Here is a 21,533-nt window from a genome sequence, read left to right on the forward strand (position 1 = left end):
AGGATTTGGCAGTATTGCCTGGAGAAAATTCTGTTACCTCTACCAGGCAGGCACTATGTTCTACTGTCTTTTGTAAGGTAAGTCCTGTTGAGAAGAGGCTGTTTCACATAATCATGTGTGTGTGTATCTGTGTCTCTGTATGTGTGTGGTGTGTGGGTCTGTGTGTGTTTCTTTGGGTGTCTGTGTGTATGTCTGTGTGTATAACATGAAAGGGTATGTGCTTTGCTCCCTAGATGCACAGATGCAGTCATCTAGATACTTTTCCATTGATGAAAATCCCCTTTTGGTTAAAATATACACTATTTTAGATACTTTTTGGACTGGCATTATAGATCCTTCTCATCTACAACCACAAATGATCAAACAGTCTTCCTGTCAAATTGCACTCACTGCCTTCACACTTCCCCTCTGAAGTGTGTTTCTGTTTAGTGCGAGAAGTATCTGTTTTTGGTGACAGGTGTCCTCATCAAATGTGGAACCTGCACTGTTTCTTCGATACTGTTCCGGCGGATGGTACAAGACGGGTGCCAGGAAGTGGTCCGGAGGAGGGTGGGAAGGGGACAGTGTGTCTCTGAGGCCTGGGGCTCTGGGAGGATGGCACTTTCATGCCTCAGGGCAGCCACTTGCCCGTCCAACCTCCTGGCCAGAGGTTTTACATATATAAATGTGGCCAGTGCTCAGCTCTCTGGTGTCCAGCTATAGCGTGTGACACAGTAGACCCTCAATGTTCACGTAGAAGGAGTCCAGTGACATCTTCACTGCACATAACTCTGACCAGCGTGAGTGTTCTGGACAACTGCATCTCCAGAGAACAAAGGGCTCGTCTGGGTTCTGCCCCTGTGCCCCACTGACTGTCAGAGAGCTCCTAAGCCCTGTTTTGGAAGGGGACTTCTCTTTTTAGTTTGTCTCTTAGAATTCTCTGTCCCCCCACCCCCCGACCCACACATGCACACAAAAGATTAATTTGACTGCATTGGTCCAATGCTCTGTTTCTTGGTTCAATACTGAGAGGGTGTGTTTGGAAATGTAATGGTTATGTGGGCAGAAAGGACGAGGGCACAGTTAGTTCAGGCTCTAGATCCGAGTCTCAGAGGGAAGAGCTTCTGCCTGGCGGGAGGACTTGTCTCCTTATCTGGAGGGTCGGTGCTCTAACAGTGTCGTGCCGCTCAGGTCCTGACCACTGCCCCGTCTTTGTTTTGCCAGGTGGACACTTGAGGGGAAGGCGCAGGGATGGGCGACAGCGCTAACCACCTGCCCTTCTTCTTCGGCAACATCACCCGGGAGGAGGCAGAAGACTACCTGGCCCAGGGGGGCATGAGCGACGGGCTCTACCTGCTGCGCCAGAGCCGCAACTACCTGGGCGGCTTTGCCCTGTCGGTGGCGCACGACCGGAAGGCGCATCACTACACCATTGAGCGGGAGCTAAACGGGACCTACGCCATCTCAGGCGGCAGGGCCCACAGCAGCCCCGCCGAGCTTTGCCACTACCACTCCCAGGAGCTGGATGGCCTCATCTGCCTCCTCAAGAAGCCCTTCAACCGGCCGCCCGGGGTGCAGCCCAAAACCGGCCCCTTTGAGGACCTGAAGGAGAACCTCATCCGGGAGTATGTGAAACAGACATGGAACCTACAGGTGGGCGGCAGCCGGTCCCCCGGCGGCGGCGGTGCACAGTCTCGTGTGCTCGCCGACCCTGGGATTCCACACAGGCACCCAGTTGCATGAGAGCCATGCAGTGGTGCCTCAGATAAGCAACCTATCCCTTAGTCATCAGCGTGGGCCCCCAAATGCCTCACTCCAAGAAGACAGCCTTTCCTCTTTTGCGGTCACACTTGAGAGGGTGGGCCGCTACAGTGCCAGCCATGTGGTTTCTCCACCACAGGAAACCACTGTTACCCAATTCGTGCTGGGCCCTTTCAGAGAGGCACCACAGGCATATACTGGTTTTTATTTACCCAAGAGGGTCATACTGGACACACTGATTGGCACTTGATTTCACACCTTCATAATATCTCTTGCAGAACTTTCCATGTCCATAGACACACAGCTGCATCAGCCTGTTACTGGCTGCCTGATGGTCCCTCCTGTGCACCATAATTTATTTTACTAGTACCTATTGATGGACATCTTCATTGTTTATAAATAATCCTGCTAGTAACATTCTCCTAACGCTTTATGCAGCATCAGCAGGATAACCCTGAACAGGTTGGATTTGCCACAGTGAAGGATTCGGACATATTGACAGGTTGTCATCCAGAAAGGTCCCAGAGGTTGTGACAACTTACATTCCTGCCACACTCTCAACAGCACTTGATATCAGGAGCCACCAGGCTGGCTGATGGTCTCCTGCTCAGACCCATGTGTTCAACCATTTCCTTGTGTTTCCTGGATGTATGTTTTCTATATATCCATGTGGATGTATGACACTACAGGCTTTCTGAGGATTCTATACACCGACTTCTTTACTCCTTTAATATGTTCTGCACTGAATTCAGTCTTGCAAACAGATACTATGTATTCAGTATTTTTCATCAGTATTCATTACATAAGTCTTAGACCATCTTTTTACTCTTTTTTAAAATCAGATAAATCAGATTTATTGAGGTGTAATTTACACACTGTGAAATTCATCCTTTTTAGGTATATGGTTCTATGATTTTTATTTTTATTTATTTTTTTTGCGGTACGCGGGCCTCTCACTGTTGTGGCCTCTCCCGTTGCGGAGCACAGGCTCCGGACGCGCAGGCTCAGCGGCCATGGCTCACAGGCCCAGCCGCTCCGCGGCACGTGGGATCCTCCCGGACCGGGACACGAACCCGTGTCCCCTGCATCGGCAGGTGGACTCTCAACCACTGCACCACCAGGGAAGCCCTGGTTCTATGATTTTTTGACAATCACATGGCATCATGTAGCCCCCCACCCCAGTCAAGGCATGCAACAGTTCCATCACCCATCAAGCATCCTCATGTTCACCCCCAACCCCAGCCCCTGGCAACTCCTCATCTGATTTATGTCCCTATAGTTTTGCCTTGTCCAGAATGCATATAAATGGACTCACACAGCATGTAGCCTTTTCAGACCAGCTTCTTACACTCCACATAATGCATTCGTGAGTCAGCTGTGTGTCAGGGGTCCGTTCCTTATTATGGCCGAGTAGTATTCCACACCCTTTTGCTTTTGCCCTCTGCTCACTTTGAATCGGATGCCTCTCTGGTATGTAACTATTACTGCTTTTGTTTTTCATTCCATCTGTGAAGCATGACAAAATTTTCAAATTCACCTTCCCTTCTGCCTTCCCTCCCCCCTTCCATCTCCTCACGTGGGTTGGTTATGTTTTTATTTTCACTTCTGATTCTTTTTATAACTTGGAATAATCAGCTCAGGTTGTTTATTTACTACTGTGAAAGATATCTATTTCTCTCCCACTAAGAACAGTTGAAGAAGCGAATTCACCCAGCTGTCAGCCTTTTTCTCATTTTTGTTTTCCATGTTGTCAAGGTTTATCTCCTCTTTCTGTGATCACATCTCTTGCAGTTACAGGCAGCAACATGTGTAAGTGCTCAGAGTGAAGCCTTGTAGAGGCAGACAGGAAAAAGCATGTCTTACATCTTCCTGATTGTTATTATGTGATCAGCGTCTAACACAGAACAGTCAGTTCTAGGAGGCGACTGATTGGAAGAGGGCAGGAAGTCCATTCTCTAGACCTCATGGATTATACCAGATGGTTTCTGAAGCCCAATGTGGCTTTTAAAGTGCCCACTTCTGTATCCTAAAGTCTATTTTGTTAGTTATATACTTGAAGGCACTTAAACAATATATAAGATCTATTGGCTTTATTTATTGAATGAACATACAAACACATAAATAAATGTGATTACATTTTACCATGTCAGGGCTTAGGATAGATTGGAAATGCTTTCTGCGTCTTTCTCGTCACTTTCGCTTGGTATGGCTTCACTCTCTTCTCCTCGTGACAGGGTCAAGCTCTCGAGCAGGCCATTATCAGCCAGAAACCTCAGCTGGAGAAGCTGATCGCCACCACAGCCCATGAAAAAATGCCCTGGTTCCACGGAAAAATCTCTCGGGATGAATCTGAGCAGATTGTCCTGATAGGATCAAAGACAAATGGAAAGTTTTTGTAAGTATTGTGTCTTTTCCCTTCACCCAGTAGCTCCAGGCCTGCTTGGACAGTTAGGGGTAGCTCAGCCTCCACGTTCCTGGAGTCCTGGTGACTTTGGGGAAGGGATCATGTGCTATCATCAAAACACGTGTGTTGGTTGGCTGCACAGACATCTCAAATTGAAGCCATCTCATGGAATTCAGCATTTGTTTTGCCCAGTATGGCCCCAAAGTGAACATTTTTCTTGGGCACCAAGGGACATCATTGAAGAATATCTATTCAGCCACGTATTCTGCTTTTAATGATAAACATGGGATGCATAACACTATCTGTGGCTATCCATCCAAGCTAAAGATACTGCAGTGTGATTGCTCACATTTGCTCCAAGATCTCAGACTTTTCTTCTCTTTGGGGAGAAGTACCAGTAGGATGGATAGTAAAGAAAATTTGCTGGGAGTCGCTCATATGAAAGGTTAGTGCAGGAACTTCATCACAAGCAGGTGTGCAGACTCTGGCCTCATAATCTCAGAAATGAGGTGTGTGTCTCAAGGCCTGCTCACTCTTATCCTCAGTGCTCAGTGCACCTCAGTCCTGGAGGTGCTGGAGATGCAGGCTGCCTCGGGGCAGGGTCGGTGGTCCAGAGAGGGCAAGGAGCTGTCTTGGACAGGTGTCGACCTCATTCCCCTGAGGTGCTGTGGCTGGTGGGTTGCCGGGGGGCTGCCAGCCAAGGCATGCTCACCTGTGTTTGTCACTGCTCAGTGACCCCCGCCCCGGACATGCTGACTGGGTGCCCCAATCTGGCCTCGGACACTTACACAGCAGTGTAGCCCCGTGACCAAGGATATGGAGTCACACCCAGCTGGCACTGTAAACTTTTCCTAGAATTGAAGTGTTTTCTCTGAGTATCCATCTATGTAAAGAATTTTCCTCAGACTTTCCTATAATCCCTATTATTTAAGAAATGATCTTAAACACAATACTCTTAAAAAAAAAAAAATCCTAAAAACAAGTCCAGAGCAGCCCAGGCTGGCACACTGCATGACTGGGATGATGGCTTAGTGGATGCAGTAATGGCCACTGGCAGAAATCATGGGACAGAGGGATATTTTTTGCCCTCAGTGTGGCACCTATCAGCTCATTTTCCCCTGAGGTTTGAACTTTTACCAACTTCTTAGGAATAATTTCCAACACACCTCTCATGGGACTGCATACATGGCATCTTGGTACGTTAAGTCAGCCCCAAGTTGGGTTATCCAAACAGCAAGACCTCTGCCTTCTCACCGGTTCAGAAGCCTGGGCTCAGACTCTCGCCGGTGAAGAGCTGCATTCAGGGAGACCGTCTGCTCCCCACTTAGACAAGGGGGTGTTGCAGGGAGCACCCACCCTGGGACAGCCCCACAGTTGTGGGGTCCTTCCAACTGGGTCTTCTCCGGCCTTATCCAGGTTTCCCTAAAGAATGTGTCTTCTGCCTACTTTCCCATCATTTAAACTGACTCGTCCATCTGTGGACCAGCATTTATTGGTGTCCACAGTTGCGTGAGGCACTGGAAACCAGCTCCGTCCTGGGCATTGGAGACGGAGGCGTCTGCCTCGTGGGGCCCACATGTCACTGGCAGAAGTAGACACTGAATGATTGAACAAGAGTTGCACAGCGCATCGGAGCATTTAAGGAAGGGACTAGAGCATGCTGTGGTTGGGGGTTCTGTTTTATGCTGGATGGCAAGGAAGGGCCTGACTGTGAAGGAGACATTTGAGCAGAGACCTGAAAGCAGCTGGGAGCCATCCTGATGAGGGAACAGCATGTGTGGGTGCCCAAAGGCCAGGAGTGTGCTAGGAGGGCCGGGCCACCACGAGGCCACTGTGGCTGGTGCAGAGTGAGAGGGGGAGAAATGGAGGATGGGGGCCAGTTTACTGAGGGCTCTCGGGCATTGGGAGGACTTTGCTTTGGGCAAACCAGTCTGTCCAGCTTCGGGAAGGTGTTAGGGCAGATCCAACTGAAGTTCAATGGTACCCGTCTGGCTGCGTGTAAAAAAGAGCCAGTGCAGGGTTTCCCTGGTGGCGCAGTGGTTGGGAGTCCGCCTGCCAATGCAGGGGACACGGATTCGTGCACCGCTCCGGGAAGATCCCACATGCCGCAGAGCGGCTGGGCCCGTGAGCCATGGCCGCTGAGCCTGCGCATCCGGAGCCTGTGCTTTGCAACAGGAGAGGCCACGACAGTGAGAGGCCCGCGTACGGCAAAAAAAAAAAAAAAAAAGAAAAGAGCCAGTGCAGAGGTGCAGAAGTGAGCATGCTCGCCGGCCACACTGTACATATTTTCTCTCCTCTTGAACTATGGTATGAAATCCATTTGCAGTAGCAGAACCCCTGAGCCAGAAGGGACCTCACTGCTAATGGTCTAAATCCCTTGATTTTCAAACGAGGACTTAGGCACAGAGGAGCTTGCCCAAGGCTGTCAGGCAAGTAGGAGATGAGAGCTGGAATGTGGTGTCCCTGGCACGTCTGAGCTGAGAGGAAGCAGAAGCAAAAGCCACGTCCAAGGCGTCCACTGTCTCTGGCTCCACCATTCTCCCCATGCAAGGCGTGGTACCAGGGCACATTACTCAGAATGCCCGCTCCCCGCTCTTGTCTCCTGTACACACAGCTTGGCTGGGACTGTTCAGGAGTGGCTTTGTGAAGAGTGGCTGTCAGGGACTTTGTACTGTCCTTGGAGAATAAAGCCTCTTTACAGAGGAGATGGACAGTGTGGCCTATAGACCCTCCCTTGCAGTCATCTGTGGCATCTCTAGAGGTGGCTTTTCATCATCTGCTATGATGGGCTGAATGTTTGTGTCCCCACAGATTTGTATGTTGAAGCCCCAGCCCCCAGTGTAACAGATGTGGAGGTGGGGCCTTTGAGAGATGATTAGATTTAGACGAAGCCATGAAGATGGGGCCCCATGATGGGATTATCTATGAAAAGGAGGAGGCTGGACTCTGCCTGCACCAGAGAGGCAAGGCCACGTACGTGAGCATACAGCCAGATGGCGGCTGTCTACATGCCAGGGAACAGGCTTTCACCAGCATCGTGATCCAAGACTTCCAGCCTCCAGAACTGAGAGAAACATCTGTTTTTAAAGCCCCTCAGCCTGTGGTATTCTGACTAAGGCACCTGCCTGTGTCTGGGGTCTGGCTGGCCAGATGGGAACACCAGACAGGGACCCTCAGCCCAGGTCCTGTGGGTCAGGGCTGGAGCTCTGCCTCATTTGTGACATCAGGGACAGAGGCAGAGTGGACAGGCTGTGTTGGGGATGAGTCCCCTCAGCTCTCTGAGGCCTCATATGACAGCACAGTTTGCCATTTTGAGAAATTAGCCACAGCTCAGGCGTGACTACAAAATAGATTTGTTAGGAAAGAGAAACAAAGCTTACTTTCCGAAAATGTTGTATCCTCTCCCCCAAAGGAAGGATCCAGAATTGGTGGGGTCCAAAGCATATATAATTTGGAGACCCTCTTTAAGAAAGAACACAAAATTAGGTATACAATACAGTATATTTTAGAGTGAGAAAAAAATCACAAAGATTTACAATTTTTAAAAAACTTATCAATACCTTAAACATACAAAATTTAGAAAAAGTAATATTTTTATTTTTACTTAAGTTCCTGACACATGTCTATAGCACCTTTTATTTTCTACATCTTTTGACAGTATAGTGTTTCCCTCTTCATTTGACAATAATTTGGTAGTATTTTCTTCATTTTGAAAAAAGAAAACTCAGTCCTTCCTCTAGGTTCACACCTCATTCTGAGTAATGCATGTCCATTTTTAGGATCATTGTCAACTCTGGAAAAGGAAGTTGGAGTGGAAGAAAGAGTGGTCTTCTCTGGCTGTGATTAAATATCTTTTACAAATCATACAAAACTCTAAGGCCATGTGGTCACACTGCTGGGCCCTGCTTGGGCCAAACGAGGCCATGGGGACGGGCTGTGGTCAATGGTTCTCTGACTGTCCAGTTCAGAAGTATCTCACCATGTGGTTCGTGCAGGACAGCTCAGAGCTCACATTCACAAGTGCTGCTCCAAGAGCACATCACATCTGCTGAAATGTAATGTACTAGTCCCTTTGTGTCATCATGTAAGGGATCTCAGAACAAAAACGCTCTAAAATTTCCATGTTCTGCAAACGAAAAGCAATGGAATTGTCACTTGCTTTGTGCTTAGTACCCAGGAAAACATTTTATTGTTTTTGGCTAAATGTCCTTGCAAGTCTTACAGAGTCAAGAGTGAGTTCTAGGTGACCTTTAAAATACACAGATGGCAGCTCTCCAAATGGCTGAATTAACATGGCACAGAAAAGATAGTATCTCAGATTTGTCAAAGGAGTCATCAAACCAGTAAGTCGCCAATGCCATTTTCACTGTAGTTCTTATTCTCTGACTTTAGAAGTATGCTGTTTAAAAAAAAAAAAAAAGCTGCAAAAATAGCCTCTCATTCCACAAAATAATGCATTCCACCAGATGTGTGCCAGGCATTGTGATAGGACTGTGACAAACTAGACTTTAGTCCCTGCCTGCACCGTGCTTACAGCCTAGGGGAAGATGTTAAATTCAGAAACACATACTGCAAACTGTGTGACGTGTGACTACATGTCCCGCTCCATCCATCACGGTCGTCCCATCTAATGACACTGTTGGTATCTTTATTTCTGTTCGCTTGTTTGTTGTCCGTCAGTCCCACTTGTTCTGCATGCCCAAGTGCAGGGACTGGCCTCCATCTTCACGGGTGGAGCCCAAGTGCTCAGAACAGGTCTCAGTGGTAGGAATCTTTTTCTGGGGAAAGGAACGTTTCAGCTGTGTTCTGAGCAGTGAGGAGAAGAGAATCAGTAGAGAAAGAAAAGAAAGTGGTCCTGGGCAGGAGGAAGTGTCAGTGCAGAGTCTTAGGGGTCAACACTGCCACCTGAGTGTGGCCTGGCCCAGGAGCAGGGCAGGAGTGACAAGCTGTGTGAAGGAAAGGCTGTCCAACCAGACAGGAAGTCCCTCCTGACCCTAAGGGGTGGACTGGGGAATGGATTGTCCACTCAGGGAGAGGGAAAGGGGGCCGATAACATGATGGGAGGGGGTACAGCAGGGGTCAGTAGGGCTGTCTCAGACCAGAGGGTCATCCTATTTACACACCAACTGTAATATTTGCCAAATGATCCTTAAACTGGCCGATTAGATTTAGCTGAGGTTGAGGTGGTAGTAAGGCAGTTCTGGACTCCATCAGGAGGGAGGAAGAGCCACAGCAGGATGAGTGCTGGGGCGGCTGTGCCCAGAGCCGCTGGGTGAGAATGGTGGAAGGCAAGAGGTGCTGACTGCAGGTCTTATTTTGGAAATGCTTGGTGAACGCCAGGCCAGCGTTGCCGTGGGACTAAGAGGTGGAGGGGATTGAAGGAGATCCCAGGAGAGCAGGTGGGGACGAGGTGCTGCCAGATCGAGTCTCCTGGGCCAAACCAGTGGTGCAGTCAGGTCTGAGAGACTTGTGAGGTCCTGAGGAAGACCCTGACCTCTGGGCTGGTCCCCTGGATTCTGAAGAGAGGGGAATGAGGGTTCTGCAGGGGGAGAGATGGCAGAGAGTCAGGTCTTAGACCAGGACACTAGTTTGCAGAAGTCAAGAGCGAGTGTTGCCCATGCCATAGCTGAGTAGTGTGGGCAGGGCAGGAAGGTGAGAACAAAGGCCTAGAGGAAGCCCAGGAGAGTTGGAGTCTGAGGGTCTGAGAGGCACACGTGCTGGGGAGTGTACGAGCTGTGACCTGTGGGCTTCGCGGGTCCTGAGGTCGTAGAGCGTTACATCCCCTGCAGTTGGGGGTGGGCCTCAGCACCCTGCGCTGGCCTGTGGTTGTTGCATATGATGGGTGGGACTCCTCGACCCACGCTTTTCTCATGACAGCTCTTTAATATGTGACAGTCATCCCAGGTAGCCTGGGGCCATGTATGCAGAGAAACAAGACAGTGCAGAGGCCTCTGAGCAGGTACCAAGTAGTGGTGCCGTTTATCCTTCACATGCCCTCCACAGTCAACCACCTTTCTAGCCCTGCAGAACAATTGAGTTCCCTGTGTGATGTGCTCTTATGTGCATCTGAAATCCAGGTACCCCAGATCTTCCTTCCCCTGTCCCTTTCAAGGAGAAATAAACACTTTAATCTTTGAGTCATCCCTTCTTCATTAGCCATTTTCTAGATGGAGTATGACATTCTCATTGTTTTCTCCCTTCCTCCCTTTTCTTCCCTTCCCTTCCCCACCACATCCTTCTCCATTATAGCCTGATGCCCCTCACACCCTCTCCTCCTTTACACACATGTACGCGTACACACACACACACACACACACACACACACACACACACACACACACATTCACTTATTCATTCCTCTAATGTTCGGGGCCCTGTAGGAGGCCTTCCAGGGGAACCTATAGGTAAAACAATGAGCAACATGCACAGATGGTCCAATGAGGGCATACACCATTCTGTACACAACTGGGTACTAGAAGATTTGGTGACAGTGGCTTTCTAAGGAAAAGGGTTGTGTGCACCCAGAATCAGGAATGTGCTAAACCATGTGGTCCTTGTCCAGGTTGGACCTGGCTTGGGGACACTGGGTGACATACCGGCCATCCTTGAATATTAGAACAATACCTTTCACCAATGCCCTCCCCCTCCCTCTCCCCCTTCCCCATCAGGTATACTGGATGGCAGGTGGATGCCTCTCTTTGGAAATAGCTATTAGTAATCTTTTTCAGTGCAAGTACAACTCAGTGTAAGGTAACCAGGATAAAATGTATTCAGAATATGCTACATTTTTTCAGAGACACTGAGATAGCTTGTAAGAATATACACTTGTATTCCCCATGAGCAAGGAACAAATGTAAACTAGGAGAAAGGATGAAGAATGAAAACAGTACCTTCAGTGGGGTTCCACAGGATGGATAAAAAGTCCAGAGCAGATGATGTAAGCAGTGATTCTCAACCTTCTGTTTGTGTGCAGACCACCTGGATGCTGGTTAAAGCACAGATTGCTGGGTCAAACCACACACCCCCACCCCCCAGTTTTTAACTCACTAGGCCTGAGTTATATCTCAGGAATTTGGATTTCTAACAAGTTCTCAAGTGCTGCTGGTCTGAGGACCACATTTGAGCCTGCTCAAGATGCTGGATGCCTACCTAAGCTACGTTAAGAATAGTGATCATTTGAGATTTTTCCAAGTTCATTGGAGGGTCTTTAACCATATGTACATTAGGGAATGTTCCTGTATTATTTGACTGGTTGAGACAGAGTTAACCTTGAAACTGCTTCTATTTGTAGAAACTTAAGTTCAGGCAAGCACAGCCACTTAATAGCTCTGTGAGTTAGATAGCTTAATTCATCTGTCTGACTTCAGCTTACTGAATGATAAAAAGGGGAAACTACTGTGTTACCTGAGTTGTTACAGAGATGAACAAGGTAATATGTTTAAAGCTAAGCCAGTGGTTGTCCTGTATCTGTGCTTCCTACAACCATGGATTCTTTCATCAGTTCTGGAAAATACTCATCTATTTTTTTCAAGTATTATCATCCTTCTTTCTTATCATTTCTTCCTTCAGAGGCTCCTATTAAACGTGTTTTAGACCTTCTTAATTTATCCTCTATTCTTTCTTAGTTTCTATTGCCTTTTCTCTTTGCACTGAACTATGTAATGTTCTTGGATTTGTCTTCCAGTTCATTAATTTTTACCTCATCTGTATCTAATCTACTTTAAACCCATCCACTGGCTTTTTCCATCAGTTATATTTTTAAAAAATTTCTAGAAATTCCATTTGTTTTTGTTGTTTCTCAAATAGTCCTCTATATTTTTGAGAGTATCTTATTGCTTGCTAGTTTTTGTGATTCCATCTTTTGTCTCTTTGAATATTTCATGTATAGTTAGCTTATATTCTGTATCTGATGATTCCAATACAGAAAGTCCTTAGGTGTATAAATCTCTGTCTCTCCTGCTCTTTTTCCCTCCCTGACCTCTTTCTTATAACTCCTGTTTCCTTATGTTTTGGGTGATCTTTTTGAGCTCGTATTTGATTGATATTCATCTGTGGGACTCCTGAGTGTTCTATGCTGGGAACACTGTTCTCCGGAGTTGAAGAGGTTTTCTTCTTCACCGTCCTTGCTTTAATGGGGGAATCTCAGGTTCAGGTGCCCACCTTGCTGCTGGCCCGGGTTGTTCTCCCCCTGTCCACTGCAGCACTGATATTGGTGTTTGTCCTTAACTAAATCTCACTTTTTTTTTTTTTTTGCTCTTATTTGCCACTCACTTTTCCCTCCTTAAGTTATAACTCACTTTTTGTTATATATTTAAATTTCAAAAGTGATCTCTGGGTTTAGAAAAAACCTTATTCATAGATGAATGAGACTGCATGACCCTCATATGCCACAATAAAAGCTGAGTTCTGTGAGCGCTCTTAGGTGTTTCCATCATGGATCAAAGTGTGCCATTTTATTCGACACGTGTGGTTCTGCAGCCGCAGGTCAGCATAAAGGGTCATGGCCTGTCTGAAGTGAAAAGTTTAAAGGGGGTTGTGGACTAACGTCAGTATCACTTCATTGGTCTGATCAAGGTCCCCATGAAGCTGGAGGAGAAGCAGCATGACCTAGTTTCACCTCATAAACTAGAGCAGAGGGAGAGAGAGGGGAATTGATAAAACTTTTTAAAAGGCAGATGTGTGAAAGAATAGCTTGGCATGGCCCCACATTTAGACCTGTGTTCCATATTGATCCTGCTTTCATTGCATGTATGGAATGCTCACGTGCCTAAATTTTGCTATAGTGCAAAGCAAAAGCACCCAGAAGTTGCATTTCCTCTTGTCTTCCGTGGATCATTAGCGCTGATACCTCTCCTGAGTCTGGGGATGCTCTCAGCGTTATACTGGCAAGCATACTACTGGGCGTGCCACGCCCATATCCTCTCCTTCCTTCCTCAGCTGCTGTCTCGAAGCCACCTTTGGGCCCCATGCCACAGTATCTGACCACCCGATACAGCGTCAGCCCTGGAAGTGAGCCCCTCCCTGTCTCTTTGTACAGCCCATCCGGGCCATAGGTACACAGCTTATCCCAGGCACCCCCTTTCCCCTCCAGCCAGCCACGCTCTACTCTGCCCATGGGAAAACAAATGCACAGGACAGTGAGAATGCCTGGTGGGCTAGGATGTGCCCCAGCTGTCCTGTTCTGTCTGCAGCAGACACAATGCACTGTCCCCAGACCTTGCTGGGTGGAGGTCACCTTGAGGGTCCCACCACCTCCTGGTCCTCACTTCCCTGTCAGTATCTGGGCATCATTACCACATGTTTTCTCCGATCCAGGAGGTCATAGGAGGGTGGAAAAGGGCTTCAGCCCCCCCAGGCTGTGCCTGGCAGAACGAACACTCTCCCCACCTCAGCTTGGCCAAGTGCTTGGTGTCTGTGAGGTGCAAGGCCTGCTCATCGCAGAGCCTGAGACCATCCACCCGCAGAGGCAAGGTGGCTCTCCTGCCCTCTCACCAAGGACCTCAAGATGGTCTTAAGGCCAGTTAGGACAACTTCGCAGTTCAAGAGCGCTGAAGTCCCACACCCTGTCGTAGCAAAACACAAATCTGTCGTGAGCCTGCTTGTTCCAAGAGATTCACTGGGAAAAAATACAGTATTCTGGGGCTTCCGGGAACATGACTGAAGATAGTTGACCTGGAGGATGGAGGCCAGCAACCCCAAGAGAAGGTGCAAGACTAGTCTTTGCTCTTTCCCCTTTGGGCGTCCATGTGACAAACCTGGCGAGTGTCCCAGGGCAGAGGGGGGCTTTCTGAGGAACAGGAGGGGGCCAGGAGGAGGAGCTACTTCAGCTTCCAAACCAGTATTTTCCATATGTTAGATTAAAAATAGCCCAGCCCAGGATCTGCCTGCAGCCAGCAGACACCTCACAGTTACTGGCCGTTAGTGTCACCAAGCCTCTGGGCTTTGCCACCTACAGATGTTGGGCCTGTGGGTTTCCCTTCTCTGCCCTCGTTTCCTGCCAGCTGCTTCGGGGGCTGCTCAGGCTGCATGTCCACAGCCTGTCCCTGTGCCTCCCGGTCCTTAGATTGTGCTCACCAGGTAGCTGTCGCCACTGGCATCCCGGGAGCTGAAACAGGTTGCCTGGCTGGAGCTCTGGGAGAGAAACTCCTCTGGGACCTATTCTCGGGGGGAGCCTCAAGGAAGCGTGTGCCTTTGCAGAAATCACTGCCCAAGAGCAAGAGATGCTCTATTTCTGCCTTGCATCAGCTCTCTTTTAATGCTGTTTTTCTTACGAAAATACGAAACACGCAGAAGAGTGAGTCACTCTGTAAGTGCAGCTTAATGGATAATTCTAAAGCAAACACCACTGGAGTCAAGAACTAAAACAAAAGCAGCATCGCAGAAGGCCGCTCACTCACACCCACCTGTTACAGGACACCACTTCCTGCACCCTTGTGTCCAGCATGCCCTGACTTTTTTCTTTCTCGTCACCACCTAGGACCTAGGCGTACATCAAAACCGTTCGCATTTGCCTGTTTGGGAACTTCATGCATGTGGAATCACAGTATACGTTTTATACTTGTGAGAGTCATCTGTGCTTTGTATCACTGCCATTTGTTTGTTTTATTCTATGACATTCTGTGGTATGAATACCCCGCAACCTACTTACTCTGCACTTAGTGAACACTTAGGCTGCTTATGGTTTTTGATAATCGCAGATAAAGCTGTTATAAGCATCCCCACATACTTTATAGGTGCAGAATGCACATGTTTTGTATATCTTGTAGTGTTTTGCTGACTCAGAGGGGATAAATAGGTTCAACTTCAGTAGAGAATTCCAAACTGTTTTCCAAAATGATTGAACTGATTCATGCTCCCACAGGCAGTACACGAGGGTGCCTATTGCCCTCATTCTCAGAAATATTTAGCATTTTTGGTCTTTTTAATTTTTGCCAGTCTGAAGGGCGTGTAATGGTATTTCCATTGTGGTCTTAATTTGCATTTCCCAATTTCTAATGAGGTGACTGAACCATCTCCCCAGACATTCTGTGATCCTCCATCCCAGTTTTAACAACAAAAGGTCAGTCAGGGCATAAGGCAAGGTGGAATGGTTGGGCATTGGACATGGATCTGGAAAAACAGAGTTCAGATCCAGTTACTTGATTCCAGGACCCTGAGGTCCAAGATACAAAGGACTTTAAATCAAAGAGAGTGGTATTTTGGAATGGTCTATGAGCATCATTATCCCAAGGTCACCTTTTATATGCGTATACGTAAATTGATATTGCTTCATATTAAGAATTTGTATAGTTCTTTGTACCTCCAAACTATCCTATTTGTTTGCCACGGATGCTTATAAAATAAACAAAGCAGGTGTGAGTAGCCCCACATTATAAAATAGCTTCCCTACAAGATAGACTCAGTTATCCCTCATATAAAAATATGTTTTTCCTTTTCTGTGTGGTGGTTTTTCGGTTTGACAGCAACCAACTGGCCTTAATGGGCCATGTAACCGTGAAAGGGAGCTTACACTTTGGGGTGCCGGTGACCTGGTTGGGTTGGGAAGAAGGGATGTTTTCACAGAGAAGAAGGTTTCAGAAGCGGCCCCTAGAGGCCGAGGCGGGTCTGGGCATTTCCCGCCACCCACACCAGCTGCCCTGAGCACTGGTGCATGGAGGGAACCCGTTCATCACGCACAGCCAAGCACGACTTAAACTTATTTTTAAAACGAGGTTCCAAAGACACAGCTCATATCTCAAGTCCTGGGTTAGCTTTTTGAGGTGAACCTACAAGGCCAAGGGTGACCACGTCAGCTTCCAAAGTGCGTCTTGTGGATGTGGCCTCGTACAACCGAAAGGAGGCATCAGAAATTTCCCCTCAACGTGGAAATACGACGGCAGCTTCGCATATTTGAACTCTTCCCAAAATACAGTGCATTGGGCGCATTGCTTAACATTTGGGGGCCTCAGTTTCCTCAGTTTAGAAAGTGCCAAGGCCGGAGAGACTTTCTGGGACCGCTGGGACCTCGGTGACTCACCCTCTCGCAGATCTTGTGATCCCAAGGGCTTGAGTTGCTGAGAGGGGAAGATGGGCTGAGGATGGCGATGACTGAGGAATTCAGCTGGGGAGGGGCTTCACCTCCATTCCGTGCCTTTGCAGCCCCACCTGGCCTGCGCCCTCCCCAAGTCCCACAGGCCCTCCCCGTGGGCGGCAGGTCCCCCTGCATCACAGCGGGTGCCTCTCTGCTCGGTAGCAGACTCACAACACTCATTTCCTGAATAAGGGAAGCGGGTGGTGCCCAGGAGCACGCACTGGGACCAGCAGGCAGAGCCTGGGCGCCCAGCACAGCCAGTGCAGACCTGGCTCTGCTTGCTGCTCACCACCCCACGCTGGAGGACATTTTCTTCTCCTGGCAACGTCATCTGACCACATCACATGGAACATTTTAAATACCCGTCCTGGTCCCGCCCTCTCCTCCCTGCAAAGGGGAGAGCGAGCTTGAGGGAGGGAAGAGGGCTTTCAGCCCCCTCCATCTGGGGTCCAGAAGGTTCCTAGTTAAAATGCCCACCAGACACCCCCCCACTCCACGCCCACCCTTGACTATACAGGGGAGCTGCACTCCCTGGAATCGGATCCAAATGCAGACCTCACTGAAGAGAGGAGGTGAGTGAAGAGGGCTCTCCAGACTCCCCAGCTGCGGAATGCTGAGGGTCCCACATACTGGTACGCTGAGCAGCGTTGCTGCTCCAGGCAAACAGAGGACTTGCCCCCAGAGCCCAGGCCTCTCCTGATGCCCACCCAACACTCCCCAGCCTGCTGGGCTTGGCTGTGGCCTGTCCCTGACCATAGCATTTCCTCGTCTGGAGCTTGCGGTGTCACTGAGCTGTGGGCTGGGCCTCCCTGGGTACAAAGTCCTTGACCCCTTGTCCCCGAGGTTGGGACGCTGTTGCAGGGTGCCTCCCCAGGGCGCTCCTCCCTTCCAGGCGGTAGGAATGATGGTGATGCGCTGTCTCCTCTCTTCCAGGATCAGGTCCAGGGACAACGGGTCTTACGCCCTGTGCCTGCTGCACGAGGGGAAGGTGCTGCACTACCGCATCGATAAGGACAAAACAGGGAAGCTCTCCATCCCTGGCGGGAAGAATTTCGACACACTATGGCAGGTATACATCAACCTCAGAAAAGAGAGGAACCGGCCCCTGGACCTTGTTAGAATATGCCACCTGGGTCCTTGCCAAGACCTGCCCAATCAGAGTCTGCTTTTCAGCCTTCAGGTTCCTGGATGACTGGTCTAGGGTCATCATGTCAGGTGACAGAGGCTCCCATAACTTATCCAGGGCCCCTTAGCTCTTTTTTTTTTTTTTTTTTGGTATATATATATATTTTTTTACTGGTACACGGGCCTCTCACTGCTGTGGCCTCTCCCGTTGCGGAGCACAGGCTCCGGACGCGCAGGCTCAGCGGCCATGGCTCACGGGCCCAGCCGCTCCGCGGCATGTGGGATCCTCCCGGACCGGGGCACGAACCGGTGTCCCCTGCATCGGCAGGCGGACTCCCAACCACTGCGCCACCAGGGAAGCCCGCCCCTTAGCTCTTGGCACTAGTAAGTGGTACCCACTCAGGACTGTGCTTAGTTTTAACCAGAGACCCAGCCTTGGGGCGCTAGAGGCATTTCTTTCTAAGACGTTCTGCCTGGAACCCAGAACAGCCTATCATACAAATACACACAATAGAAAGGTGTGGATGGATGGGAAGGTAGGCCTAGAAGTGGCTAATCAGACTGTTTTTTGAGTTGTGAGAGGCCAAATTTAATATAAAATGCCAGGTGCCATTCTTAACTGCAGAATGAATCTTGCTGCAAAATTAGGGCAACCTGGCAGTTGAACCTGCGCTTCAGGCCGCCACTCGTATAGGATTGTTCAGCCCTGGTCTAAAAAGGGGTTCTTCTTGACCTACCTGATAGTAAACCCGAAAACAGAGTAATTTGGGAGTTTCTTAGGCACTAATGAGCCCTAATCCGGTGTTCATCCCTGCTTTCCATTGGGCACGAATGACTTGGCTTCATTCTAAATCACAGCTCCATGAGGAAATGGCAAAGCATCCTATAAACTGTAGTGGGTCCAGAGACAGAGAAAACCAAGGGACTCTGCCATCCCAAGAGCGACAGCTACGTTGAGCTTTTGTAGGTGCGGGACATCATCGGGGATGGGTTCAAATGTCCACACCAGGCCCCACCAGGAACCTCATGTGTGGTTACAGCAGGAAAGGACCCGACTCAAAATCTTGCCTTTTTAAAAACTGTGATCAGGGATCCCCATTACCTTTAAAGCACTTAGAGTAACCACCACACGGTGTATTTTGGTTCCTAATGCTGTAGTTGGAGACAAAATCTTCTTCTTTGAATTCTGGGTATTTTAATATTTATTCATATTAGTCATAATGCTGACATTGTCTTTTGGTTTGTAGATCATTAGCATGTAGCTTATTATCAACCACAGACTTTGCTTTGTTTTAATGGTATCGCTTTGAAAGAGTATTTAACCTATTAGGTACTAATGCCCAATGCAAATCAGAGAGATGAGTAGGGAATGTTGCCTTCTGGTATTAATTTCCCATCAGAGTCTCTCACTTCCTACAAGAATTGTTGATGGTGTGCATTTAAAGGCACTGGAGTCCATCTGTCAGCCCAATGCTTGAGGGTTCTGGGCTCCATCACTGGTACACAGCCATTATACTTCTCCTGAATGACCATTTTCCCTGTCTGAGCCCAGTCACAGTCTCCAAGTCTGCATGCTGACTATAATGTTAAACATCTTTAATTGTTGGAAAGTTCCTTCCCAAGACCGTTTCCCATATTTACGCTTTCCCATTTACTGATTCCTCCAGCATCTCACAGTATTCAGCCTTAATTAAATCTTTCCCCTTGTATATATGTTTAAGAAAGAGCATAAAAATGCCAGCAGTACCTTCCACTTTTACAAGTGTGATTTCATTGGTTTTCCTTGACATCAACGTAAGGTACCTCTGTGCCCTTCCCCCACCCAGGAGTCTGAGAGGTGGTAACTGCTACACTACTCTAGTATTCCTTTCTTTAGAGCTAGAGTCAACACATCCGTGGACCAGATCTGCCCCTGGTCTGCTTTTGTGTAGTACTTGAAGACAATGGTTTTTATACGTTAAAGGGTGGTTTTTAAAAAAATAAAGAACTGTGTGACAGGGATGCCATGTGGAGTGAAAAAGCCTAAAATATCACTATCTGGCCCTTTACAGAAAAAGTTTGCAGACCCCTGCCCAAGAGGGAAATCCTAACATGTATGCCCACCTCCCAGACACCCTTGTGGCATAGATTATCTGAAAACATAAGCTGTAAGGAGATATTTGAATGACATTGAAGAGATGTGTGATATTTCAGCTGTTGTAGGGACCTCAATACTATTTAGCCCTAGAACACACTATTGCATTTAACAGAATAGAGAGAACTTTGATGTCCATCTCAGTAGCGTGTTAGGGCTGGTCAGATTGAAACATTTATTAAGAAGGTGGATCTCATGTTGTGTTCTTTCCACAATAAAATAAAATTTAAAAAACAGAATGCTCCCTGGAAGGATAAAATATATTCATTCAACAAACATTCACCTAAATAGGTAAGTTTTGAGAGGAAAGAAGATTCAGAAGCAACGAGTCCTTAACTGGAAAAGGTACCAATAAACAGATAAGGAAGAAATATCAGATAGGAAGATTTTAGCTTGTCTGAAGAGGAAATGTCTGTATGAGAAAAGTAAATGTGAAAACTAAGACTGTCTTCCTATTGCATAATTTTGATTAGATATAAATAAATCTATTTGCCATTCATTTATTTTTTAATGTAGCAATCAGGCATCATGATTCATAGGTTTCTGGGAGCCATTAGCCAAGGCTGTCCATATCCTGTCAACATAAGGCCATTTGCCAAAGGGTCAGCTTTCCCCATGTCCCAGCTCTTACATCACCTGTGCTGTGATGTCTTCTCTCTGAAACTTTTGGGCTGAATTGTTTGGTCCTTCCAAAGCCTTTGCCCACAGCACTATTACACCATTAATCACTTTACATTGTTCATTTATATCTCTCTCCACCAAGAAAGTACCTCAACTGTAGGATGATTCACCATAGTTTACCTTTTGTCCTATCTCAGGACCTAGCACACAGCAGAATGTTTGTTTATGACTGAATAAATGAATGAACATTAGCGTGCTGAATTCATTGTTATAATATCACACAGATATGGGAGAATATAAACAAATAAATGCAACTTGCTACCCAAAAAAAAAAAAAAAAAGAAGAAGAAGAAAGAAAGAAAGAGGGTGAGCCAAGAGCAGAGTCCAAAAGGGAAGGTGGCATGTGGACTTCTGTCCAGAAGTCTGAGGGTGGCAGGAGAGAGGCATGGGAAGGGATCAGGAATACCACCAAGGAAGCACCTTCTGTTGTTAAGCGCTGTCCTTGAATCACTTTTAAAGTCCAAAAGGGGAGTCAGCTGCTCCAGGTCAGGATTTCTCCATTGCCTGCCTCCATTATTTATTATGCTTTCTTACTTTCTTCTCTTTCAGCTCGTCGAGCATTATTCTTATAAGTCAGATGGTTTGTTAAGAGTTCTTACAGTTCCATGTCAAAAATTTGATGGGCAAATGGGTGAGTAGCCAAGACATTGGAGTCTCACTCTTTCAGATGTTGGTAATAATCAGCCTCGTTTTAGATTTGGTCTGTTGCAAACTCAAACAAGATGGGATGAGGCTTTGTTTTTACTGATTGATTAAAATAATGTCAGATTGCTCCAGTTTTATAGATACCGTTCATCAAAAACTAGCTGATAAGTTTAACTTTAAAAAACAAATTCATTTTAATTGCTTATGTGAGAAAGATGAAAGAGGGTATCAAGAAATGTATGCAGAAAATGTATCCACTCCTCAAGCAGTAATATTTTACAGTCACATTGATTGATCTGCAATGGGGGAGGGGATACATAGTTGGTTTTCACTAACATAGCAGTAACTCTCCATGTTCTTTCTAACCAGGAAATATTAATTTCCGTCCACAACTTCCAAGCTCCCATCCTGTGGTAAGTGTTACTTAGCCATGCTGTTAAAAGTGAAACAGTTGTATATTAGCATGATGAAAAGCATGTTTAGATAACAGGAGTCATGGTAATTGTTTTCATCACACTTGGTAAACTGGGATTGTGGGTGTCAGCTAGAATCAGCCTATTTTCAGATCCGAGCTAGCCAACTTAACTTCTTAGGTAGGTTAAAATTCCTCCATTTTCTAAAAGTATACTAAATGACCATGCAACCCAATGTTAAATCAGAAATATGCCTCCTGGCAGATTTGGGAAATGTAGCATATTGTTCAGGCTCAGTCCCTGGTCCGTCCATGTGGAGCC

General features: G+C 47.5%; 1 protein-coding gene across 2 annotated transcripts in view; it reads left to right on the top strand.

Moving 5' to 3' along the window:
- SYK (spleen associated tyrosine kinase) overlaps positions 1-21,533 on the top strand; it is a 96,880-nt gene that overhangs the window by 40,303 nt on the left and 35,044 nt on the right. For both annotated transcript variants that reach the window (XM_067745028.1, XM_067745029.1), the window contains exons 2-6: positions 1,204-1,632; positions 3,975-4,135; positions 17,148-17,283; positions 20,704-20,785; positions 21,169-21,212. In XM_067745028.1, the coding sequence (XP_067601129.1) occupies positions 1,231-1,632; positions 3,975-4,135; positions 17,148-17,283; positions 20,704-20,785; positions 21,169-21,212 (825 nt within the window). In that variant the 5' untranslated portion in view covers positions 1,204-1,230. The remainder of the gene's footprint in view (positions 1-1,203; positions 1,633-3,974; positions 4,136-17,147; positions 17,284-20,703; positions 20,786-21,168; positions 21,213-21,533) is intronic.

Source organism: Pseudorca crassidens, chromosome 7 (genome assembly GCF_039906515.1).
Source record: "Pseudorca crassidens isolate mPseCra1 chromosome 7, mPseCra1.hap1, whole genome shotgun sequence".
Taxonomy (NCBI): Eukaryota; Metazoa; Chordata; class Mammalia; order Artiodactyla; family Delphinidae; genus Pseudorca; species Pseudorca crassidens.